This window comes from Hypomesus transpacificus, unplaced genomic scaffold (genome assembly GCF_021917145.1).
Source record: "Hypomesus transpacificus isolate Combined female unplaced genomic scaffold, fHypTra1 scaffold_96, whole genome shotgun sequence".
NCBI lineage: Eukaryota > Metazoa > Chordata > Actinopteri > Osmeriformes > Osmeridae > Hypomesus > Hypomesus transpacificus.
Genome location: NW_025814044.1, coordinates 101,418 through 127,682, shown reverse-complemented (window position 1 = coordinate 127,682; position 26,265 = coordinate 101,418). Strand labels below are relative to the sequence as shown.

The window sequence follows — 26,265 nt, the reverse complement described above, 5'->3', positions numbered from 1 at the left end:
TTGAAGATGATACGTTTGCAGGTGTTAAGTCTGGAACGATACACACTCCACTTGCTAACCCTCTCCTCTGCTCAGGCCAATCTGGATGAGCAGCACACCGTTTCCAACACATTTGTGCGCGCCTTGATGACATCTGTGTGCCAGTCAGCCATCATATGTAAGTATAGCATATAATACAATACTAGAATTTCAAACTCGATACCGATACCCAGGAAAATACTCGATTTTTAACCATTTTTTATACCATGGGGGGAAATGACAAATTAAAGAGGCATACATGTAATAAAACAAAACAAATCTGAATATTAAAAACAAATATAGCTGCAAGCAGTGATGCGGGTTCCTCTACAAAATATTATAAAAATGTACATTGCAGAAGGTCAAGAGTGGACAACAAGAGAGCAAAACTACTTCATCTTTGGCCAACAACAATAGGCTGAATGGGGATTTGAACTAATGAGCATAAGGTTACAAGTCAGTCTCTCTGTCCTCTCTGCTACACAGCAACTGTTGAAATGTTATGAATAGAAAGGGCAGAGTATTTGCTTTTTACATTTACATTTATCCATTTAGCAGACGCTTTTATCCAAAGCGACTTCCAAGAGAGAGCTTTACAAAGTGCATAGGTCCCTGATAATAACAATAAGATACCCCCACAGCATTGCGGGTAGTCAAAAACAAGAAGTACACATTGTGAACAACCAAAAAAAAAATAGTGCTAAAGGGAAGAAACCATAAGAGCATGTAGTTAAACAAGTTACAATTACATGAATCTCTAAGTGCAAGTGTACCTGTAGGAAAGCAATAAAAATAGGATTAACTCAAAAAGAATACAACAGTTTAAATCAGCTACCACTAACCAACAAGAGCAACAGTCTAAGCAAGAGTCATTGTGATCCTTGAGGAAACTAGCATTGGGTTCAGCAAACCATTCCTAAGTACCGTTGTACTCCTGGAACCTGGAACAAGTGCGTCTTGAGCCTTCTCTTGAAGGTGGAGAGACAGTCTGTGTCTCTGATGGAGGTGGGGAGTTGATTCCACCACTGGGGGGCCAGGCAGGAGAAGAGCTTGTGCTGGGACCGGGCGGTCTTGAGAGGTGGGACCACCAGGCGGTTGTCTGAAGAAAACCGTAGGTGGCGGGTGGGGGTGTAAGGCTGCAGGAGAGACTTGATGTAGTCGGGCGCAGTCCCGTTCACTGCTCGGAAGGTCAGTACCAGGGTCTTGAATCTGATGCGGGCCGTTATGGGTAGCCAGTGGAGGGAGATGAGGAGCGGGGTAACGTGGGAGCGTCTGGGTAGATTGTAGACCAGGCGGGCCGCTGCGTTCTGAATCCTCTGAAGAGGGCGGGTTGCGCATGCTGGGAGACCGGCGAGCAGCGAGTTGCAGTAGTCCAACTTGGAGAGGACAAGCGCTTGGACAAGCAGCTGGGTGGAGTGCTCAGACAGGTATCTCCTGATCTTCCGGATGTTGTAGAGGGTGAATCTACACGACCAGGAGACCGCAGCAATGTGGGCCGTGAGGGAGAGCTCGTCATCCATGGTAACCCCAAGGTTCCTGGCAGAGGATGAGGGGGTCACCGTCGCAGATCCCAGGGTGATTGAGAGGTCAAGGGAGATGGAGGGTTTGGCCGGGATGATGAGAAGTTCCGTTTTGGCAAGGTTCAGCTGGAGGTGGTGCTCGGTCATCCAGGCGCAGACATATAGGATATTGAAAGTCTTCTTGAGTTGATCTCTTTCCAGAATCTCAATCAATGCACAACTAACAGTAGTCATGTGAGCAATGGGACTGGGCTGGGCAGAGCTCATGTTCAGCTCCTTGTGAGGATAGCCTGTGACAGTACAACAGCAAACTCTCTGGTCCCATTAAACTGCACAACATGCACAATCAGGGTGACCAACAAGATTTTATTAACTAACAAACAATAACATTACAAACATCTAACTGAACGAACAGAAATCCCTTGCAGGGCTGTTGTAACCAAACTATTTTCCACAAGTCTTTTGATATGCCGCACTGCATGCCGGGTACCCAAGGGTGTTGACGCTGATTATCTAGCTGTGCTCCAACTGCGTGATATGAGTGTTAGTTTTTGGTCAGCTTTGGGACAAAAGTTAAGAAACGGTTTATATTTCAAGTTGATATTGCGCATGATATTTCAGAATGATGTCTGCCTATTTAACTAAACAAGTATGACAATTATGACAGGCCAAAAGACTGTGCATGGTTTCGAACATGTGACGCTGCACTTTGTTGGACACCGTTTCAACCCATTGAGCGACCCTCAGGGATGAGAATATGTGGTCAGTTACTGTATAAAAAAGGAAGCTGTTTCTCCTGTAGCACAGATTGTTCGATCCGGTCAAAGTTTAAACAGCTGTAATTCAATGGTCTTTTGACATATCAAGGTGAAATTGTGCATGGTACTTCAGAGTGATGTCATCTTGAAACCTAGTAGGTTTGAAAAACCATCAGTCAAAATTATATTTGATGTATTGACACAAACATATTGAGGCAATGTGTACATTTACATAAATACACCCCTTTCAACCATTTAGTATTTGATTCAATTGTCTTAAGTAACATTTTTAAATAAGTCAATGATGCATATCTGTAAAAAAAAATTCAAGTCAATTAGACCTTTGGTTCAAGAGAAGAGTAATTTTGAAGGTTTTCCAAAATTATCACTGTACAGGAAAATCCACCATGGCGGACCTTATGGGTCCTTGAGGCTTTTTTGTTCCTCATGAAAAATTAGGCATGTACACCAAGTTTCAGAAGAATTGGAGCAATAGGGTGGAAATGCCATCACTTTGAAATTTGGCCTATGGTGCCCCTATGGTCCGTTGTGGCCCATATTTGGTGTGGGGGTAGTATCAATGTTCCAAATTAGAAAATGTACTACCAGGGACTTTTTGAGCTATTGGGGCGCAAGGAAAGAAAAATAAGAATAAGAATACCAACAATGGCCGGGTTTCTCAGATTCGTTTGGAAGCTCTTAACGCTAAGAGCTTCTTAAGAACGTTCTAAGAGCGCTTGGTTTAAGAGCTTCTTAACGAATCTGGGAAACCCGGCCAATAACAATAGGTTCCCTCCTACTGGAGGAACCCTAAATATAGTTGCAAGCAGCAATGAGGGACCAAGCAGTCCAGAGCAGGACATGGCCTCCATAGCACTTTTGCAACAATTAAGACTCAACAACCTGTTGTACTCATGCAACACACCAAGTTTGGTTGAAATATCTGTTTGCGTTCAGGAGTACTGAGAATTTAAAGTTTTTTTTCTGGCATAACACTGCAGGCCTCCTCTGCTCCTCCTGGGAACGATGAAACCCAAGTTTGGTGACAATCGCACAAATGGTTGCTGAGATATGCTCTTGCGTCTCGTTTGGCGGCTTCGCCAAGACTTTTGATCGGCTTTACCGAACAAACGGTTTTGAAAATGGAAAATCCATTTGATACCTTTTGTACAGCTGGGTCCTGAAGATCATCTGTGCCAAACTTGGTAAACTTTGGGAAAGAATTGGGGCGTGCTAAAGGTTTTTACACTTTTCAATGAAATCCAAAATGGCAGTCCATTCGAATTTTATGAAAAATGATCAATAATCAGGCTTGATATCTCACAACTTGTGAGGATTGGTCTAAAGAGCATATCTGGTAATTTTGGAGAGGATTAGACCCAAATTTGAGGAGTAGGCTTTCAAAGGTTTTTGATAAAACCGGAAATAGCCGAAAATCTATATAACCGGACGCCATGGTGTGCGTTGAACTCGGCTTGATCCAAGGAATCCACCGGTACCTAATTTTTGACAATTGGACATGCGGTTCAAAAGTTACATGTGTAAACGCAACTTCAACTTTTACCTGTTGGTGGTGCTAGAGTGCCCAAGTATGACACATGAAACTTGGTGAATTTGACCAGGGGACTGTCTCCAATGAGTGTGCCAAATTTCACAACTTTCGACCAAGCGCTCCTAGGGCCTATTGGTTGGTAGTAATAATACTACCAACTAGACAGGATACAATTTCTGGGGAAATTGTAGGGTGTGCTCACTTGCGTCGGTTGCAGGTGGGTCCGTCTCCTTAAGTTTTTTCCCATCTTGTGATATTTTCAAGCATTTAGCCAACTCAAAAACCCCCTTTGAAATTGTTTTACTATTGTAACAACGTCGTCATCGGCAGTATTTCAGATGGAATCGCGATTCAAACAGTACCATCTGCTAACTGAAAATATGCCCCCAAAAACGTAAATAACGGTTGACATTTCAATGCAAAATTGCATGAAATTGCGCATGGTACTTCAGAATGATGTCATCTTGAACCCTATTACCTTTCAAAAACCATCAGTCAAAATCATATTTGATTTATTGACACAAAGATATTGAGGTAATATAGACATTTTCATAAATACACCCCTTTCAGCCATTTTTTATAGCATTTATTATTCCATTTCACCCTATATAAAGTCATATCTTCCCACACACAATCCCCCATCCATGCTGTTTCCCTCTCTCCCAGCGCAGGTCACGCAAAGGAAGAAATGCTGTGGCGCCCGCATGAGGTTTAGAAGTAGTCCATAAACATGCCACCCACTATTGACACATTATAACTGCAACACCTTTTTCAAACTTTCCCGAAGATTGGTAAAACCGCGGATATTCAAACCCTTCTTGAGTTGATCTCTTTCCAAAATCTCAGTCAATGCACACAAGTCATGTGGGCAACTGGGCTAAGGCATACCTTATGTTCAGCTCCTTGCAAGAATAGCCTGTTACAGTACAACAGCGGACTCTCTGGTCCGATTGACCTACACAACATGCACAATCAGGGTGACCAACAAGGTTATATTAACTAACAAACAATAACATTACAAACATCTAACTAAACGAACACAACAACTGAAATCCCTCGCATGGCTGTTGTAACAAAACTATTTTCCACAAGTCTTTACCTATTTGACATGCCGCACTGCATGCTGGGTACCCAAGGGCGCTGACGCTGATTATCTAGCTGTGCACCGACTGCATATTAGGGGTCTGTGTTGCTATCAGCAAATTAAGCTTTTTCCATCTACACTCGATACAGACATCAGTTTTGACTGTGAACTGCAGTGGCAATACTTGAACTTGAATCCAAATGTGTTGGAAACCCATGCAAAGTCACTCAAAACACTGATTTGATTCCAGGCTTTGGCAATAGTATTTAGCTCTAAACTGGTCTAGGGGTGTCACGATACCAAAAATTCAGTAGTCGGTGCCAATACCAGTAAAATAACACGATTCTCGATGCCAATTTCGATACCATGGTAAAAAAAAAAGGATTTTCTAAGATTCCATGTACTTGAACTTGAAACATTTACTTATTTATACAAATATTTGGAAAAACAGCAAAATGTCATACAAAACATGTGCAACAGAGCATAGCACAACCTAATACAGTGCAATTAAGCCACTCAGCTAACAAGATGAACATGAGTTTACCTTCCAACCAAGGTAGGCTATAGGCTAATGTTAAAACTACAGCATAGCTAACCTAAACTAAGTACATAACATAAGCCATTGTCACATTAGTGCCCACCATGTCAAACATCCTGTACAGTAACGTGTATGACAGAAAAAGTGCATTCTTTGGATGTATTCAGAACTTCGCCGCGACCACAACGAACATTGATTTGTTTTGTATGATGCCAGATGTTAGCATCGGTGCTGCTCTTCTGGAACGGCTCACCTTGAATTCTTTAAACAAATCCGGATGATGATCTTTCAGTTTGCTTAGCTAAATTGGAAGTATTACCTTCTGCAGAGTGGCTTCTGCGGATTAATTATAACGCCACGGTCATCTGCCTCAAACGCAAAGTAGGCTATTTCCAAACACGACTTTTTGTGCCTTTGTTGTAAACAAGTCGAGGTGGGGTGGTTGCTGCGGCTGCAGTTGCCATCTTGGTTTTCTGAATGTAAACGTCGACTGGAACACTCCTGAATACTGCCCCCATCAGTTCCAGAAGAGGTGCAGCACCGATGCTAACATCTGGCATCGGCGCTTACGGTGCTTTAAAAAAATGGGCATCGTCTGTGTTTTGTTATTTTAGCATCGAAAGGTATCGTAAGTATTGGTTCTCGTGACATCCCTAAACTGGCCAATATACACATCCAGTGGTGGACCATGCATTTCACGCCTAGGCCTTCAGTGACGTCATACTTAGACCTACTTAAATTAATACACCGCATAATAGCATCAATATGACACCACGGCTCGAGAATCCATGCAGAATCACACTTACACATTACATCACCTTAAATAGGCTAGTCGAGCAACGCTTATTTTCAGGAGCATTGAAAATCAATAAACTCGCATTCACATTTAACAGTAGGAAACTAAGATCACGGATACTGTCAGAACTCAAAAATAAAAGGCGATTTTAAGAGATGAGTCAACAAAGTTTGTCCACTAAAGTCCACCAAAAGTATGCTATGTGAGCTTAAACAAGTTTGTCCAATAAACTGCGCATTGTCGCTGTTTCATTTAAGTCACAAACGAGACAAACTATTCATTGAAAATCAAAGTAAACTGATTATTTGCATTTGTTTTTGAGAATATGTAAAACAATTGAATATGTTGGCGCAGCTGTGACCTGTGAGTGAAGTCATTAAAAATTAAATGCTTGCACTTACCAACACAAATCTTCTCCACAGCACCTATTTGAAAATAAAATCCGTCTTTCTTTTTCAAGACTTCAAATGGCTCTGCTGTACAGATTATCTGTGTGTTTCAGTTCCATCAATAGGTCCTTTTTTATGGACATGGAGGCTAATGCTGAAAGTCGTGTATGTCCGGTCGTGTTTCTGGCATACATTTTAATACGCTTTAATGCAGAGAATAACCGCTCAACAGAAGCAGTGGACACAGGGATAGTCACAGCCAAACAGGCCAGTGCATGAAGTTGTCCCATACTCTCACTCAGATCAAACAGTTTTCCCTGCTGGGACAGGCTAGTTAGCATAGGGGTTGGCCGACCTCTTCTCAAAAGCTCCAGCTTTTCCTGAAAGGTCCGTCTTGAAAATGGCGTGGCAAGTATATCTGCAACCAAATCTAATTCTTCCCCTTCAGCCATTGTGGGTTTAAATTTGTTTACACTAACGGTGCGTTCACACTGCAGCGTTTTTTACCGCTCTGCACTGCTGGCCTTCCCACAGTGCACCACCCTCGGGGGCGTGTCAGACAGATTAATTCAGAGCTGTAGTTCTCTTAAATCACTGTTGTAGTTTGTATAATGTCATGGCAAATGGCAGACAAATACAACTTTCACACACATTAAGCAAAACTCCAATAAGCTTTCTAGATCTGAAATGATCTTATCTACAGCACACAATAGGTTATCTTTTTCCACACTTTTTTTAGGCCGAGTGAAAGATTAAATGCCACCGGCACTCTATGTAACGGGTCTTGTGCCAGCTGGAAAAAAAGATGCATCAGACATAAACGTTGTTTGATGTGTAACCTTTTATTATATTACTCGAAATCTCTGCAAATCAATCGCTAAATTATGACTTGCCACTACACATTCACTGCATGGATAGCGAGTGGCTGCCAGCCAGCATTTCAGCGTTGAATGTCAATCGTGTGCCGGGTGAGCTAGCTACTGTACTAGTTCAAGTTCAAGTTCAAGTCTTTTATTTGTCAGGTGCACAGAGCAACACAAGGTTAGACTGGGCACTGAAATTCTTAAGACAAGACAACGCAAGCACTTGGCATAACATAACATATAAGTACACAGAACAAATTTACATCTATGCTGAGCTTAGATAAGTGAACTTCCTAAATATACAGATAGCAATAAATAAACGACTATACTAACCCTAACACTAAAACTTCCTAAATTACAGATAACAATAAATAGTACGCTATACTAACCCTAATACACAAAAAAAAAAAAAAAAAAAAAAACCTGTTACAACCCGAAAAAAAAACTAATCTAACCTAAATGGAGTACAGTGCAGTAGTGCAAATTTACAGATCAGTGACTTTGTCAATGACCAAACAGGAGCCTGGTGGCGAGGTACAGTAGTGCAATGTTACTGAAAGAGCAACCAGTAGCTGAAAGTGACAGTGTATAAGTGACTAGTGTGCAGTAAAAATGTCCATATCAGTGTCCATTGAGAAGCCTGATGACCCTAGGGTAGAAACTGTTGTCCAGTCTGCGTGTGCGCGACCGGATGCTGCGGTAACGCCTGCCAGAAGGCAACGGGGTAAAGAGACTGAAGGATGGGTGGGAACAGTCTCTTAGAATCCTGCTGGCTTTCCTAAGGCAACGTGTGTGGTAGGTGTCCTGTAGGGCTGGGAGCTTCCTGCCGATGATGAACTCAGCAGAACGGACCACACTTCGTAGGGCCTTGCGGTCCCGGTCTGTGCAGCTCCCATACCACACTGTGATACAACCAGTCAGAATGCTTTCTATAGTGCATCTGTAAAAGTTAGTAAGGATGACTGAGTCCATACCAAACTTCTTCAGTCTCCTCAGGAAGAAGAGGCGCTTACGGGCCGTTTTGACCACCTTGTCCGTGTGAACAGACCAGGTGAGGTCATTGCTGATGTTCACCCCGAGGAACTTGAAGCAGCTGACCTTCTCCACTTCCGATCCATTGATGAATAGGGGTGCATGCTCCTCCTCCTGCCGCCTCCTAAAGTCCACAATCATCTCCTTGGTCTTGCTGATGTTAAGAGAGAGGTTGTTGTCCTGACACCATGATGTCAGGGTGTCAACCTCCTCTCTGTAGGCTGACTCGTCACTGTCAGAGATGAGGCCCACGATGGTTGTGTCGTCAGCAAACTTAACGAGGAGGTTGGAGCTGTGCGTAGCCGCACAGTCGTGGGTGAACAAGGAGAACAGGAGAGGGCTGAGCACACAGCCCTGGGGGGTGCCTGTGTTGGTGATCAGTACAGATGAAGTGCGGTCACCGATTCTCACCACCTGTGGCCTCCCCGTCAGGAAGTGGAAGATCCACTTGCAGAGGGAGGTGCTTAGTCCCAGGTCCACAAGCTTGGAGACCAGTCTGGAGGGGATGATGGTGTTGAATGCAGAGCTGTAGTCAATGAACAGCATCCTCACATATGTATTCCCCTTGTCCAGGTGGGAGAGAGCGGTGTGCATGGTCAGAGCGATGGCATCGTCTGTAGACCTATTGGACCGGTATGCAAACTGCATAGGGTCCAGTGTGGGGGGCAGCGAGGAGCAGATGAATGATTTGACTAGCCGCTCGAAGCACTTCATGATGATAGAGGTCAGTGCTATTGGGCGATAGTCATTCAGACATGTGACCTTGGTGTTCTTGGGCACAGGGATGATGGTGGTCCTCTTGAAGCAGGTGGGGAGTACAGACAGGTTAAGGGAGAGGTTGAAGATGTCACTGAAGACCCCTGCCAGCTGGTCAGCGCAGCCCCTAAGGGCCCTACCTGATATGCCGTCTGGGCCAGGTGCCTTGCGAGGGTTGATCTTCTTAAAGCATAGCCTCACCTCAGCTACAGTTAGTGTAGGCACACCACTGGCTTGGCCTTCAGGTAGCTCCACTGCAGGGGGTTCACTGTCCCTCTCAAAGCGAGCGTAGAAGGAGTTCAGCTCGTCTGGCAGTAGGACAGAAGACTGGGTCTCATTGTAGCCTCTCCCTTTGTATTCTGTAATGGCTTTAAGTCCACTCCACATGCGCCTGGGGTCAGAGCCATGGTAGCTGGACTCCACCTTGGTCCTGTAGGCCCTTTTCGCTGCTTTGATGGCCTTCAGAAGGTCGTATCTGGCCTTCCTGTACTCATCAGGGTCCCCAGAATTAAAGGCGACAGTACGGGCTCTCAGCTTGGCCCGGACCGCGGCATCAACCCAGGGCTTCTGATTTGGGAAAGACCGGACAACCTTCTTGGGGACAACGTCATCAATGCAGTGCTGGATGTAGCTGGAGACAGTGTCTGAGTATTCGTTAATGTCCCCATCTGCTGCATCCCTGAACATCAGCCAGTCAGTGGTGTCAAAGCAGTCCTGGAGGGTCGCCACACACTCGTCACTCCATAGGTGAACTGACCTCTCAACCGGTCTGACCTGTTTGAGCTTTTGTTCATATGCGGGGAGAAGAAGAATGGAGGTGTGATCAGCCTTCCCAAAGGCAGGGCGGGGGAGGGGTTTGTAACTGCCCTTGAATGTTGTATAACAATGGTCAAGGATCTGGTCTCCACGTGTGAAGAAGTCAATGTGCTGATAGTATTTGGGCAGGACTTTCTTCATGTTAGCTCTGTTGAAATCACCAACAACAATGAAGGCTGCCTCTGGGTGCACATTTTCCAGACCATTGATAATCCCATACAGTTCATCCAAAGCAGCGGCCTTGTCTACCTGGGGGGGGATGTAGACTGCACTCATGACGACCGCAGTGAATTCCCGAGGTAGATAGAAGGGTCTGATTTTTACAGTTAGCAGCTCAAGGACCGGAGAGCAGTGAGATGCTAATACCGCTACATCCGTAGCCCAGAGAGAGTTAACCATAACACAGACCCCTCCGCCCCTGCACTTCCCTGAGTCAGCTGTTCTGTCCTGGCGGTATATGGTGAATCCCGACGGGGTAACCGCTGCGTCGGAGATCTCCGGAGACAGCCAGGTCTCAACGAACGCCAGTACACAGCAGTTCCTGATGTCCCGTTGGAATTTGACACGAGCGTTAAGTTCATCCATTTTGTTGTCGATGGACTGAACGTTAGCTAGTAAGATGGTTGGAAGAGCAGGTTTGAAGCATCGTTTCCGAGTTCGAACAAGGACTCCAGCACGCCGGCCACGTTTCTTCTTTCTCCGTCTAGCGGGTAAACAGAACGGCGAAACAGCAAAGGGCCAGCTGCAGTCCGAGCTCGCACTCCGAGAAGTGGAATTAAAGTTCGTAAAATGATCCTTGCCAAGTGACAACTTAATGTCCAGAAGTGTCTGCCGGTCGTACTGAATAAACGACAATATAACATTGACACGACAATATAACATTGACACGACAATATAACATTGACAAGCGGAGCTCTTGTCGACGCAGCCATCGCGTAGGCGCGCCGGAAGTAAGACCTTCATAGACCTACTAGTAGACTATGCAGCTAGCACAGAAGTTACGTAATGTGAAGAAACTGAATTAAAGTACAAAATACACAACAGGGATGCCAACAACCTCAGCAACCCTGTGCCAGGTATCATTTTTTTTGTTTACGTCTCTGTAATTGAACAAAGGCGTATCATACAATACTGGGTATGAAGACACACATACGATGAGTTGCTCTTCCATCTTGAAATTTTCAAACCTAGAAATGTTTACCATGACCAACAGTTGCTACGTTACAAGAAACAAGAAACCAACCCGATTGGCCATCGCTGACGTTTTCATGCTCCTCATTTACATAAAGTTGAGAAAATCCAACTTTCGCCGCCCCGCTCGCCTTCCCACAATGCCCACACGCGAGCATCGACGCCCCGTTTGCCTTCCCACAATGCCCTACGCGGGCGTCAACGCCTGGTTTAATTGAAAATTAATTGAAAGCTGACGCCCCGCTCTGCCCGCCCCGCTGCAGTGTGAACGCACCGTAACAGCAATAGTATACAGCAATGAGTGACAGCAGTTGATAACAGATTGATCTCTCTCGCTAACAGATTGTCCTCTCAGGCTTTCACGAGAGTTTATCAATCACAGGACGCGTACATGTCAAGTTCAGCGTAAGGCCTCCTAGCTGGTGTTGAAGACTCGAGATCTGATTGGTTATCCCGTTCACTTACAGCGCACGGGAGCCTGCTCTGTTGATTCTGAAGGCCTCAGGCAGATTTCATAGAACCTGACAACACAAGCTAGTTGAATTGGTTGGATAAAAACTAGGGATGTCAAGCGATAAAAATATTTAATCGCGATTAATCACATTATTTCATATGATTAATCGCAAAATTATTCAATGTATTTAATCTGTAAAGAATATATATATTTTATATAACATTAAAAGGGTGTACTTAAAAAAAAACTTCAAATAGGCCTAACTGGATGATAATGTCCATATAACAAGCAGTGGCAGAGCAAGAGGGGTGTCCGGGGTGGTACTGGACACCCCTGACATCTGATTGGCCACCCCAAAATGTAATTCGCTACTGGAAATTTGATGCTGATTGACATTTCATTTGACCTCTTGCTGAAAGAAGCATTTATTTTGCTAGGTTGGGGTGCATTATTCAAATCAAAGAGAGACATTTGTTGTGACATACAGAAGAATAGAAGAACAGACAGCAGAATAAAGAATATTTCCGCAGCTCCACAAGCTCTTTTCGCGATTGAAAAAGGCCTAATATTTGAAGTAGCCTAAGTTTTAAGGTTTGCATTGGGTTTAGGTTTCCTGATTTTTTTTTACGAATGTTGATTAGCCTACAGTAGCTGTGTAAGTTAATGTTGGAACTTCGACTCCATGTATCCTTAGTATAGTTAGACCACACATTTAAATTTAAGATTCCTATATGTTTACTGTATGCACCTTCCTGCCAAAGCAAATTCCTTGTCTGTGCAAACTTTCATGGCGAATAAATCCCATTCTGATTCTGATTCTGAATAACAGACAAACTGAGACAGTCAATAGACTTGTACTCCAATTTTCTTTTTATAATCCGGTTTTAGAACAAAAAAGTGGCTTTGTCTCAAGATTTCTACAGACCATGCAGCTAATTTAATGCTCAACACTTGAACGGGGGCTTATTACTTGAAATAGGAATTATTTAGGCTATCTCAGTTACACTATCAGGCCTTGGAAATACAGTGACTTGCTAAAGTAGGCAAATGGCTAGTAGAACATAACATTTCATAATAATTTCAGTTAATCAAACAGCTGCAAGACTCAGTGAAATGTTATAGGCTAGCTAGCTCTAGCAAAATAACGCTAGCATCGCTAACAACATTACTAATTAAACTTTGGTAGTGTAACCGAGCTCTTGTAAGTTTGGTTTAAATCTAGTTGTATATGATCCTGTGGACAAAAAGACACGGACGCTGTCTTTTTTCATAACTTATATATTACCACTACTCTTCTTGACATCGCTATTCGAACAGCCCTCACTGATTTCACAAATGCGTTCAGCATCAAGCCTACGGAAACTCCCGAGGGACAAAACACCGTTGTCACATAGAAAGGTCTGCTACAGTAGGCTATTCTCAGGATGTGCAAGTTAGCTAAACTTAGCTCCCAATCTAAGTGGCTGACTGGTTACTGTGGGCGGGATAGGTGGGCCAAGGTCAAAAGGCTGATTGCTAGCAGGATCAGGCCCATTTAATGAGGCAGTAAATGCTACACTAAGGCTTTGTAACAGTGTCTGGATAACTACAGTGAGGGGGTTCCCTAACTTGTGATAGTTTAGTCTAGCTGTCTGAACAGGGTTCTGCCTGAGGGAACGTCTGGAAATGCCATTCATCTCATTATGCCGATCATTCCTAGTTTCCTGGTTGTTTGGAGTGTCTTCTGGTAGTTCTGGAAGTTCAATTACAGATCTCTGATCTGATGCTGTTCCAGATCCGTCCCCTCCTCCAGGTTCAAGGTCAGTTGAGTTCTCCAGAGCAGAGTTGTCTACAGGTAGGTTCCCTCTCTCAGGTTCAAGGTCAGATGAGTTCTCTCGAGCCTGGCTTTCTCCAGGTAGGTTCTCTCTTTCAGGGTTTTCTTCAGGTAGGTTCTCTCTCTCAGGTTCAAGGTCAGATGAGTTCTCTCGAGCAGGGCTTTCTCCAGGTAGGTTCTCTCTTTCAGGGTTTGGCTCGTCTGGAACAACTCTAGTGAGCTGTGTTTCATGTGTTGGTTGATTCCTCACTGACTGTACCGGTCCAATGCTTGATAGGATCCTAGTGTCAACCTCCACTGTCTCTCTGTGTGCGTCGTGATAAACATCATCTTCCTCCGAATCTAAGAGTTCCCTTGTGTCATCCGGTTCTTCAGTGTTCTTACTGCCAGGGTTTCTGCGTGTTCGAGGCCTGTGTACAACTTTTGGCACAACTGGTTCATCAGGTTGGGCTACAGGTAGAAATCCACAGGGTAACAATAAGTCACGGTGCAGGGTTCGGAGGGGACCATCTTTGCTCTCTGGCCGGACCGTGTACACAGGGAGGTCACCAGCACGTTGGACTACCACATGTACATCAGACTCCCATTTGTCGGCTAATTTGTGTTCCCCTCTTATCCGGACATTTCTCACAAGGACACGATCACCAGCTTCAATGGTTGAGTCAGCAACACGTTTGTCAAATCTACGTTTATTGCGTTCAGCTGTCTTCAGTGCATTCCGATTTGCAACTCTGTAGCTTTCTTCTAACCGATTTCTTAGATCGTGAACATACTGGGAATGTGACTTAGGTGGATTATTGGCAGGTAGACCAAAAGCTAGATCAACGGGCAGTCGAGGTTGTCTTCCAAGCATCAGTTCGTATGGTGTAAACCCAGTTACCTCGTTTTTTGTACAGTTGTACGCATGTACCAGCAGCTTGACAAAATCCTTCCAGTGTGACTTGTTCTTGTTTTCGAGAGTTCCCAACATCTGGAGGAGTGTTCTATTAAAACGTTCCACTGGGTTTCCCCTTGGATGGTATGGTGTTGTCCTCGTCTTATGGATACCAGCAATGCAGCACAGTTCTTTGATGGTCTTGGATTCAAAATCTGGCCCTTGGTCACTATGTAGCCTTTCAGGAAACCCATAATGCACCGGGAAGTTGTCCCATAAGCACTTTGCTACTGTCTGTGCTTTCTGATTTCGAGTAGGGACCGCAACAGCGTACTTGGTGAAATGGTCTGTGATCACCAGTATGTCTTTGGTGTTACTCTGGTCTGGTTCCAAGGAGAGGAAATCCATGCAGACCAACTCCAAGGGTCTGCTTGTCTTGATGCTCACAAGGGGAGCCGCTCTCTCCTGAGGAGTTTTCCTGCGGACACAGCGTTCACACGTCTTTATCTTTTCTTCTACATCCATGGACATTTTGGGCCAGTAGAATCTAGATCTTGCGAGGTCGAGAGTTCTTTCCACACCCAAGTGGCCCAAGTCATCATGTAGACTTCTCAACACTGCAGCTCTTAGATCTAAGGGGAGTGCCAGTTGATAAATTAGGTCCCCTTGGTCTTGTCTTCTTCTGTACAGTACACCATTTCTCATCTCTAACCAGTTCCATTCTCGCATCCATAGGCCTATGTCAGGGAGTTCTTGTCTTAGACTAGGAGAAGGCTTTTCTTTAGCTTGCAGGTGTTCTATGACAGCCCTAAGATCCGGATCTGCCCTTTGTTTTCCCATCAAGTCTTCCTCAGACAGATGAGGAACCACAGGGAGGCCGTGGTCATCTTCCTGTTGGAAACCACTGGGTAGAACGTCAGAGTGGAGAGCAAGGGATTCCACTAAGGTGAGGGGTGAGGATCCAAAGTATACACTGGATTGGTGGGCATGATGTCTATCACAGATGGCGATCACTGCCTTTGGAAGAATGTCAGTATGTTCTGCGTCTGACAGATGGTGAAGGGTGAATTGTTTGATCCTCTCTCTTTCCTTCTGTGACACTGGGTCATCCGTGAGCTCACCATGGGGGCGTCGAGAGAGTCCATCTGCATCCTGATTCTGCTTTCCTGCTCTGTACTGGAGTTTGAAAGAGTAAGTTGACAGACTTGACAGCCATCTGTAACTGGTGGCGTCTAGCCTGGCTGATGTCAGGATATAGGTAAGGGGGTTGCTGTCAGTTATAACCGTAAACTCCGTCCCATAAAGATAGTCACTGAATTTTGCAGTGACTGCCCATTTGAGGGCCAGAAATTCAAGCTTGTGGGCAGGATATTTGGCTTCACTCTTCACGTCAGTCCTCTGCTTGCAAAGGCTATGGCTCTCTTCTTCCCATCCTGTTCCTGGTACAACGCTGCGCCCAGTCGAGTGGTGCTGGCATCTGTATGCAGTATGTACGGACGTTTGGGGTCTGCAAATCCCAAGACCGGAGCAGATGTGAGCCTTTCAATAAGATACTTGAATGCTTGTTGGCAAGACAGTGTCCACCTCTCACCAAAAGCCTCTCTGGGGTCAAAGTACTGTCCGCTCTTCTCTTTCCCTTTGCTGCTGCCTTTCCGGAGAGGGGGGTATCCTGTTGTGAGATCATTTAGAGGTTTAGTGATCTTTGAGAAATCTTTAACAAATCTTCGGTGGTATCCGGAGAATCCAAGAAAGGATCTTAATTCTTTGAGGTTCTTGGGTCGTGGCCAGGTTTTCAGGGCTTCAATTTTTGCTGGATCTGTTTCAACTCCGTGCTTAGACACAATGTGGCCCAAGTATTTTGCAGATGTTTGGAAAAACTTGCACTTTTGCGGAGACAGTTTCAGTCCATACTCCCTCAACCGTTGAAGAACTTGCAGCAGTCTGGATTCATGTTCTTCAAGGGTGTTGGAGAAGACTATTAGGTCATCGATGAAGACAAGTACTTCTTTCCTTTTGAGATCTCCCATACACCTCTCCATTAGCCTCTGGAACGAGCTGGGTGCATTTGTTATTCCTTGGGGCATCCTCTTAAACTCCCAGAACCCGAGAGGGCACACAAATGCAGTTTTTTGCTTATCAGCTTCTTCCATCTCAATCTGGTAGTAGCCCGACTTCAGGTCAAGGACGGAGAACCACTTTGAGCCAGTCAAGACTGAGAAAACTTCTTCCAGATTTGGCAAGGCATATGCATCTTTTATGGTCTGTGAGTTGAGTTTCCTGAAATCGATACAGAGGCGTACAGAGTTGTCTTTTTTCTTAACTACCACGATAGGCGATGCAAAGGAAGATTCTGACTCACGGATGATGCCAGCTGTCAGCAGCTCTTGGAGGTGCTTCCGCACTGCATCCACATCTTGAGGGTGAATAGGTCTGGCTCTATGCTTGAAAGGCGTCTCATCACTGAGGTTGATGCGATGCTTCACTTTGTTGGTATGTCCATAGTCAAGGTCATTTAGAGCAAACACTTCAGGCATGGAGTTCAGCTGTTCTGTTATTCTGTCTTTCCACTCAGATGGCACCGAAGAATCGCCAAAATCAAACTCAATCTGGGATTTGTAAGGTTCCGTCACGAGAGACACTTGAGTTAGTGAGACCCTCCCTCTCCATCACCCGCTGGATAGCATGCATCTCGGCTAACACAGTATGAGGGGGGATCACAATGTCGTTCTTGGTCTCGTTCTTGAGCAGGACTGGTATGTGGCGGGGGTGTCTAGCAGGGAGAGTGTGTAAGCAGCTAGCCACCAGCAACCCACCAGGCAGGGAGGACATTGATAATGGCTCTATGGTGACCCATCGTTCTGCGCTGGCACCGTTCACATGGATCAGCCCATCAAGAGCAACTGTGCAGCCTGCTGGCACCACCTCGGGTGTGTTTCCCTTCACTTTCACCCAACCCAGGGCACCAGTGCATGCTTGTCTCTGTCTAACTTCAAGAGTCTTAAGAATGGCTTGGTAGCCATATAGTGCTGACTGAGGACGGTTTGTATTCTTCTGAATGTGGCTGGAATAGAGGACATCTAAACAATTTGTGCCAATGAGGATTTGGGGCACATTAGTCATGTCTGGGACTACTAGCGCTAATGTGGGTACTTCAGCTTCAGTTCCAAGAAACTCTTTGGGAAATGTTAGGCTCATCTCCACATATCCAAGGTAAGGCACTGTCTGCCCATTCACTCCTTCAACTTCCAGCAGGTCATTCAGTGACTTCATGGGATGGCTTGATAAATGACTCTTATACACCGACAGGGGAACTGTGGTGACTTGAGATCCGGTGTCTAAAAGGCAACTGACTCTTCTTCCTCCTATAATGATCTGAGCTGTGCACTTCATTCCCACTAAGCCTTTTGGTAGTTCAATGGATGACGTTTGGGTTTGGGCACGCTGGTTGATTGCTCGTTCAATTAATCTAGGGCGCATTTCTCTCCTTCTAGTCCCTGTTTGCCCTTCAACAGAGACTGTCAGTAGTTTAACTGATCCCATTGGAGCTGCCGCTCTCTACACCGACGTCTCTTTTCTTCGACCAAGAGAGGGTTTGGTTCACTTTCACAACTGGGCGCTATATGACCATCTTCTCCACAGCGGAAACAGTACCAAGGACGAGGTCTGTTAGATGTCGGTTCACCAAACCGTGGCTGCTCAGCTATTCTCTGATCGGTTGGTCGGTGTTCAGATTGGGTTCCAGTCTTCTTTGAGTGTGTGTTCCTCTCCATCTGGTGATTCTGCACTCGAAGTGAAGTCATCTGAGCTTGGAGGTCAGCCAGTTGTCTTTTCAGTGCATGGATCTCAGCAGCTTCAGAGTGGTTGGTCTTGGGCTTTGGGGGAGGCGGTGTCTGTCTGACAGCTACTTGGGCTTGAAGCTCTGCAACTTGTCTCTTCAATGAGTCAGTCTCAGCAGCTTCAACATCAGAGGGATTTACTGTTTGGCGGTGTGCTGCTGTTCGAAACTTAGAAGAAGCAGAGACTTGCTTGTTTAGGCCAAGATGCTTCATCATGCGTTCTTCTTTAGAAGCATGCCTTTCTTCTTCTGTCCTGATAAGGAACACCAGATCAGAATAGGAAGGTGGATGCATTTTTTTCCGCTCGAGCTGAAGGTCTGTGATCAACTCATGGTTCCAACAGCCTCTACAGAATTGCTTCAGAAGAAAACGACTTCGCTCCTCCTCCCCAATCCCACCTCTTCTGATGGCTGTACTCAGGATGACTTGCAGTCTATGCAAATAGCTTGAGGGCTTCTCACCAGCATCCTGCAAGGTGCTCATGAATTTAGCAGCCAAGTCATCGCCATCTTCCACTGAGCCATAGACTGAATCAAGGAGCTCAAGATACACTGAAGGTAATGCTCGAGGGTTGACCTGCTTGATAACATCTGTGGCTGGAGGTAGTAGACTGTCTAGGATTTTCTGTGTTTGATGCAAGTCGGAAATGGAGGGATCAGTCATCAGGAACTCAACACTTGCACGCCAGGTATCATAGTCTGGCTCATGGTTGGGCCGTGGACTCTTCCCAGAGAAGACTCGAAGGCGGAACGAGATTTTCTGATGTGATGTGGCAGCATCAGTCTTCACAATGTGTTCAACTACCACCCTTTGTAAACTAGGGGGGTTAACAGCACTCATAGGGAGACCTGGGTGGATCATCACAGGAGAATCAACACCATCTCCTCCTGCGAAGCTGTGGTGTGTAGCGGTTGGTTCAGTTCTCTTCGTTGGGGTGTGGGCTTCTAGATTCCCAGAGTCCCACAAGGGAGAAGTATGCGGTGAAGGTGTGGTAGTAATCCCTGCAACAAGTTCTTGCCTCTGAGACACTGTCTCCAGTTGTGACATTAGCGTTTCTTGCCCAGGGGGGCTTGTTCCTCTCAGTGTGACCATCTTCATTAACTCCTCTTGGAGCATCTCTTCAAAGGATTTCCCACTTGCTCTTGCAATGGTTTGCAATGTCTCAAGATACCCCTTGGTGGCGCTACTGCTGGCCTTTAGTGTGTAGATGCTATCTAGAGCTTGCACATTGAGTGTGTCTTCTGCATCATGGGAAGTATTGTAAACTAAGGGCAGTAATGGCCTTAATGTATGCATGGCTGAGCTTTCAGCAAACTCAACTATTAAATGACGGTGAAATTTAGAGTTTGGATTATCAATAAGCAAGTGGCGATTAATAGGGCCATGAGTCTCTAAACTTTCCTCAAGCTCTTTGTCTAAGTTAGTTTGTGTAAGACCATTAACAATGACAGAGTTTGGGACATCTACATTTTCAGTTTTCACTATGTCCATTGTAAGTTTTTTTTCGATAGGTTTTTATCAACTCAGTTTTATAGTGTGATCACTCTTAGTGCAAACAAGATCTATCTCCTGGCTGGCTCGCCAATTTTCTGTAACGAGTGTCTAACTTTAACACCGCTACAGAGAATAATAATGATTATCAATTGGAGATGTATCAGAATATCTGGTTCTTCGGAAAGATGGTACTGTTTGCACTACAGAATGAAACACACAGAACACGTTGGCCATATTTCAGAGGTAATAGAATTGTTTTTGTTATTGTTTTTGATATTTTGTTTCTCTATTACCTCAGTTTTTTTTCCCTTCTCATGGAAAAAAACACATTTACCAACCAAACAACAATTGCAATTGACTTAATGACAATAACACAAAAAATAGTAATTCCCCAAATCAATATGAAAGTGTCAATAAATTGTTCTCCCTGATTCCCTTAAGTTTTATCTATTTATTCTTATTGGCTTGTGACTTATTTTTGCTTTTAAAATATCTATGGGATTATCACTATATTATATTGATTTGGTTGTGGGAAACGGGCTTGTCGTTTTGGAAAACGGGCTTGACTTTTTGGATATTATTTTATTCTAATTAAATGAGAGGATTATTGATTTTGATTGAAAGTACAAGTATAAAAAAAACAACAAATATATGAATACACAAGTCAAGTAGTAGAACAACTAATTCTAAAAAATTCCCTCACTCCAACCTCATCTCTAAATCACAGCATATACAAAACACAGTGCTGCGGCGTGAACGCACGCGCACTCACAAAGATTTTGTACAAGTCTTTCAAAACAACAAACAACACAAAAATGATCAGTCCGGGTCCAAGTGTCTGTCTCCAGGGTAGTCACAAAACAAATCAAATAGAATCAGGCTCTTGTCCTACCAGTCGTAGCAAGGCTCTTTCTGCTTGATCTCTCAGGCAGCCAGCAGATAGTTGGCCACAGTAGCTAGCAACCCGTAGATGGCTCGGTAAGGCTCTCCAGTTCACACCACTCCAACACTGGTACTCAAAGAACCGATCGGGTGTAGCAGGCGAAATCCAAGTCAGTTCGCTGGATTCTCCCCAAGGAATGTAGAAAAATGTAGAAGAAAAGAAAAAAAAGACACAGCTGAGGCAGCTAACAGTTCTCCAACCGTACTGTAGCAGAGCTTCTTCGGCTAGCCCACCGTAAAAACAAACCACTTCCGGAAAACAAGAAAAATAACAAATATCCTCTCAATCGATACTCATTCACAAAACAATAACATATATTACTAGCTAACCAAATCAATATCTTCGTCTCTTTCTTTCTTCTCAGTAAAATGCTATTTGTTTTTCTTTCTTTCTGGTCCCTCGTCTCTCGTCTCCCTCTAGTTCGGTTAGCCTTCCTTTCTCCGCGCGAGAGTGCGCGAGACCCCAAACTTTCCCGCTTGCACCCCGAAAGATGCACATTCACAGCAAGTTATCCCAACATAAAAACATGAAACAAATATGTACATGGATCCACAGCATCAACCTGGGACAAAACCACACCGGCATCACTTTTCTTAATCAACAAATAAATAATAGTTCTTGTATATTACTTTTGTGAATATAATAGTTCTTTATTTGTAACTCTTTATAAATAATTTTATTTTACATTTAATTAATTTGTGCCCTGTAACCCTGGGTTACATTCACATAATATATATGAACATAAATATTATACCGTAAATTTGTAATGTGGTTGGGCACCAAGTTATTTATATTTTTCAAGTCCATTTCTGCTTGATTTCTGCTACCTGTCAAGTCAAATGTTTTTTTTGTGTTTGTAAATTCACTTTGTTTTGTAAATAAACTATATACTGTGTTATTTCTGTAACACAGAAATGCTATTATAAGTCCCTGGTGCTTGAGCTTTTTTTCAGCACTTATAGACCCAGATTATACTGTATATATTAATTAAAACAGTGACCCAAGAATCTGGACTATGGACCCCCTGAAGTAGCCTTGGCCACCCCATGTATAAAACTCTAGTTCCGCCACTGATAACAAGTTCAGATGTGAACTTGTTATCAACTTAAATTGTGAGGGAGTTTTATTCACTCACAAACTATACTGCTGTATAATAAACATCCACAAAATTAGACTTGTTCTGGAATATAAAATACATTTAAGACATATTGTCTCTTAGCCTACTACGATATCCTGATCCATAATATTCAAACCTCATTCAAACATACTTCAGATTGACCTTAATATTGAACAATAGTTTCTATTTTGTTGAACCCAGTCAGCTGCTCGCTTCTTTTGTGAGTGTTGTCTGCCATATATTACCGGAGCGAACGCTGCTGCTGCTCTGCTAACGCTGCTGCTGCTAGCTGTGTGCTTTGCTTGCATGTGATAGTTTAGGCTGGAAGTACTCCGGTGATGACTAAACTCAGCCTGACAATTAGTAGTCCTACACAGTCTTAGTTTAGTCAACCGAGCCGTCTCGCAACTTTTTTAAACTTTCCATCTAAAAGCCCTTTCTCCATCATTCAGCTACAGTTGGCAGTCAAAGTCATGTGACAACAGGTGATTCCCAGGGTCAACAAGAAACCTGCGTAAACGGCACCATTTTTTTTTTTGTCGCATTAAAGTGAGATTGCATTAACGCCTTATGAACGCGTTAACTTTGACAGCCCTAATAAAAACTATAACAATATATAACACTGCCAGCAGCTCAACCAAGCGGATATAATACGACATGAAGAGAACAGACTACGGAGAATATTTGTTATTTATGTCAGTGTATTTATGGAATGACATTAAGATGGGGGGAATCATGAAGAAAAAATATATAACCGCAAGATTTTTTTATAATTTCATTTACATCTTTTTTGAGTATGTTTTGGCCTGCAGAGAAGGCCTTGCAGGCCCTGACTGCCCGCCACTGTACACATCTGACCAAAGACCAGCTCGACCTTTGCCTGTAAACAGTGATTCTGACTGTCAGAGACCTTTAAATAGACTGACCGAGTGAAACTAGCCTGGCTAACGTAGGTTGCTTTCTCAGGCAATTGACAAATGAAACAGGCTCGCCTTGAAAAATCTATATACTGGCTATCTTCAGCAGGCTCTTGTCTACAAAAAGTAGTCTTTGGAGTAGAATTGAGTGAAATACAAAATTGTTTACAAACTGCCAGTGGGCGAGCCGAGTCTGACTGTGTACAGTATCCCCGGGACGCAGTGTCACTCCACTTGCAAGTTTTGCACAAATCATAAAAAAACATCTGGCTAAAAGTACAATTCCCACATCTATTGAAGGCTGCCCTGCTCGTCTTTTTTGGTGTAGACCGAACTGTAAAATTGTGAATTTATGAACATGACGCAACCAAAGCATGGCTGCCACCTAAGCCTATGCGGTCTCCCTTGCATCCGAACTCACTCCAATTATAAAGACTTTCACGACCCAAATTACAGTTCTGAGCATACAGGTCTGCGGGGAATCGCTTGTTCTCCTAAAAGCTGCCCTCCTCTACCTTTTTAATTAAGAATTCGCCGAGATGCTAAATGATTCACAAATTATAAACACAGAGGGGAAAAGCTAGTTACTTTGAGTTTGGTTTTCCGTCACCTCAAACTCACAAGCTACTGTAAAGGTCTCAAAGTGCTCAAACCTTCACCATAATTCAAGAGTAGTGTACTTTCACGAACCCAATCATTCATTCTAGCTTAAAATGTGTAAACATAGGACCTTACCGAACGTGGCTGCCTCCAACACGTATATCAGGCGATTTCAGTTGAAAACAACAATGGCCTCCGAAGAATTATTGATATTCGTAACGGCGAGCTGCGATTGGAAGCGAAATGAAACAGGAGCTAAAAACCGAGGGTGGGGTACTGTGGCCCTGAAGTGCAAACCACACCCCCTTATATGAGTACATCCCCCAAATGTAAACACTCCCCCCCCAAATACGAGTCAACTCCCCCCAAATAGGATGACTTGCTCACCTCCCCCCAATACAAAAACACGCTCCCTCAAATGGGAAACAACATTAAATTGACTCAAAGACACATTTCATTAAATCAAAACGGAAAGGGTTGGTACTAAACGTCGTTGCTGATTGGATGCAGTAGGTTAACTAACAAGAAATAAGAAATTGATCGACAGAAGTACAAAATGCAATAGCCTGACAGTTACGTGCACCAGGATATTTGTTTGTTTGGCTATCGAAGCATGTAGGCTACTTATGCAAAAGTATAAATTGCGTGTTAAACGTAAAAATCGATAGCCAAACAACCATCCTGGTCCACGTAACTGTCATTATCATGAAGTTGATTGTTTTGGTTGGAAGAAAAGAAGAAACATGTTAACAATTTAGAGTCATGACTTGCACTACTCTTTATTTTTATCAAGGACATTCCTATGAAATAATCTTAGATATGCTTTAAACGTTTCACAACATTAAAATAAGTATGCACACGCTAAAAACGCAGTTGAAGGTAGTAGATGCTGCAAAAAAAATGACCAAAAAAAATGACTAAATGTAGTAGGACTTTTCAGAAGAAAAAAGGGAATAGTCCACGACAGAAGTACGATATGCCATAATGGTTGTTTGGCTATCGATTTTTACGTTTAACACTCAATTTATACTTTTGCATAAGTTGCTTACTATTTGCTACATTCTTCAATAGCCAAACAAATATCCTGGTGCACGTAACTCTCTCAGGCTATTTCATTGTGTACTTCTGTCGATCAATTTCTTATCTCTTGTTAGTTAGCCTACTACATCCAATCAGCGACAAAGTGTAGTACCAACCCTTTCCGTTTTGGGTTAATGATATGTGTTTTTGAGTTAATGCAGGGGTTTTCAACCGGGGGTCCGCGGCCCCCTGGTGGTCCGTGGCGGCATTGCAGGGGGTCCGCGACACAAGCCTATGTTGATCAATCCACCATTGATGTTTTTTTAATTATTTTTATATTGATTTTTTTCGTGTTCAGAATCTCAGATAAACATATTTAAATTTTTCTGATTTTATGTATATTGTTTGATGTTAAGTAGATATATCTAGATTTGTTTGAGGTTTTTAAATGAAAGCAACCTGAAAAACCAAATGTTAAAACTTTCTTCTATCCGCACGCACACACACACACACACAGATACACGTAGGCAGCGAATTACTTTCTAGTAAGAATGGTGGGCCCTGGGACAAAACCAGTTGAAAACCCCTGAGTTAATGTAATGTTGTTTCCCATTTGGGGGAGCGTGTCTTTGTATTGGGGGGAGGTAAGCAAGTCATCCTATTTGGGGGGAGTTGACTGGGGGAAGTGTTTTCATTTGAGGGATGTACTCATATTAGGGGGTGTGGTTTGCACTTCAGGGTAACCGTAGTGGGGGCTTGGTCAGCACACAATTTCCAAAAAGGATGTGTGTGTGTCTCGCCAAGCTCGCGCGGCAAGTAGGGTGACCACTTGTCCCGCTTTGCGCTGTATTACACAGCATTTTCAATGTGCGGGACAAGGGGTGAAAATGCTGTGCGAGACAACACAAAGCGCGACAGGTGGTCACCCTAGTATCAAGGGGCAGGATGCGTCTGAGAATTTGGAGCGCGCTGTGGAGCAATTCAATTGAATTCAATCATATATTGACATACCAAGGTGAAATAGGGGTTATGCGCAACATTCTTCCGGGTTCTACAAAACAGATGTAACTACTTCCGGCCGGCCGCTATTGAGGTAAATACAGCGTAGTAAAGGCCACCTACTGTAATGTTGTGTTGTTAATGTTTGTGGGCTTATGTGCTGAGGTTTTTGCCTGTTCCCATACTGTACTCCTCTAGGAGCATTGTATGGGGGTTGCCTTTTTCTCTCCTCCTCTCTCCTCATGTTATGCTTTGCTGTAATCTTTCTGGTGGGCGCCTTTGATGGCTGCCTAGGTAGGCTCTCCTGCCAAATCAAATTCCGTGTCTGTGCAAACTTTCATGGCCAATAAACATCAATTCAATTCAATACTATAGCCAGTGTTTAAAGGAGCTACCCTTAATTACAATTTTCCACGTACAAAGGATTGCCAAACGGACATCCAGAGCCCCGAGTACCCTGTTAGACAAAGTATTTACGTTTTACGCCGCCTCATTTATTCATAATTATGAAGGTATTATGTAGCTTTTGCTAATGGCACTAACATGACAGTAAGCTAGTTAGTTTAGACTTATATGCTATCAGTAGTTAAGCCTTTTTTTTGTTGCTCGCAGACGATTAAAACAGTCAAACGAAGACTGCATTTTAGCAATGGGGTTATAATACCAACATTATAAAAACTACGATGTCCTGTGTGTTTATGCTGGTCAGTTAGGTAATCCACCTGACTGTAGGTCTAACGTGTCGACTGTAGGTCTAATGTAGACTGCTGTTCTGACAGGTGTTTCAGATTTCTAAAACATTGATAGAATAATAATAAAAGTACTGAATGGATGAATGTTGTATCTTCTTGTCCACCAGTTTCAAACAAAGACAGGTAATGTCAG

General features: G+C 43.8%; 2 protein-coding genes across 5 annotated transcripts in view; one reads left to right on the top strand and one right to left on the bottom strand.

The window, feature by feature from the left end:
- The window catches only part of eif4g1a (eukaryotic translation initiation factor 4 gamma, 1a), a 64,319-nt gene that overhangs the window by 30,649 nt on the left and 7,405 nt on the right, over positions 1 to 26,265 (top strand). For all 4 annotated transcript variants that reach the window (XM_047018172.1, XM_047018171.1, XM_047018173.1 and 1 more), the window contains one exon: positions 76 to 157. In XM_047018172.1, coding sequence (XP_046874128.1) covers positions 76 to 157 — 82 coding nt within the window. The remainder of the gene's footprint in view (positions 1 to 75; positions 158 to 26,265) is intronic.
- On the bottom strand, positions 17,952 to 21,371 carry LOC124466352 (zinc finger CCHC domain-containing protein 18-like). The gene has a single exon (XM_047018175.1). It carries the CDS (start codon positions 19,779 to 19,781, stop codon positions 17,973 to 17,975), a length of 1,809 nt encoding a protein of 602 aa, XP_046874131.1. The 5' UTR covers positions 19,782 to 21,371; the 3' UTR covers positions 17,952 to 17,972.

What these genes read in the sequence shown, in the direction of transcription:
- LOC124466352 (XM_047018175.1), bottom strand. Translation starts at nt 19,781, where the DNA reads ATGGACATAGTGAAAACTGAAAATGTAGATGTCCCAAACTCTGTCATT.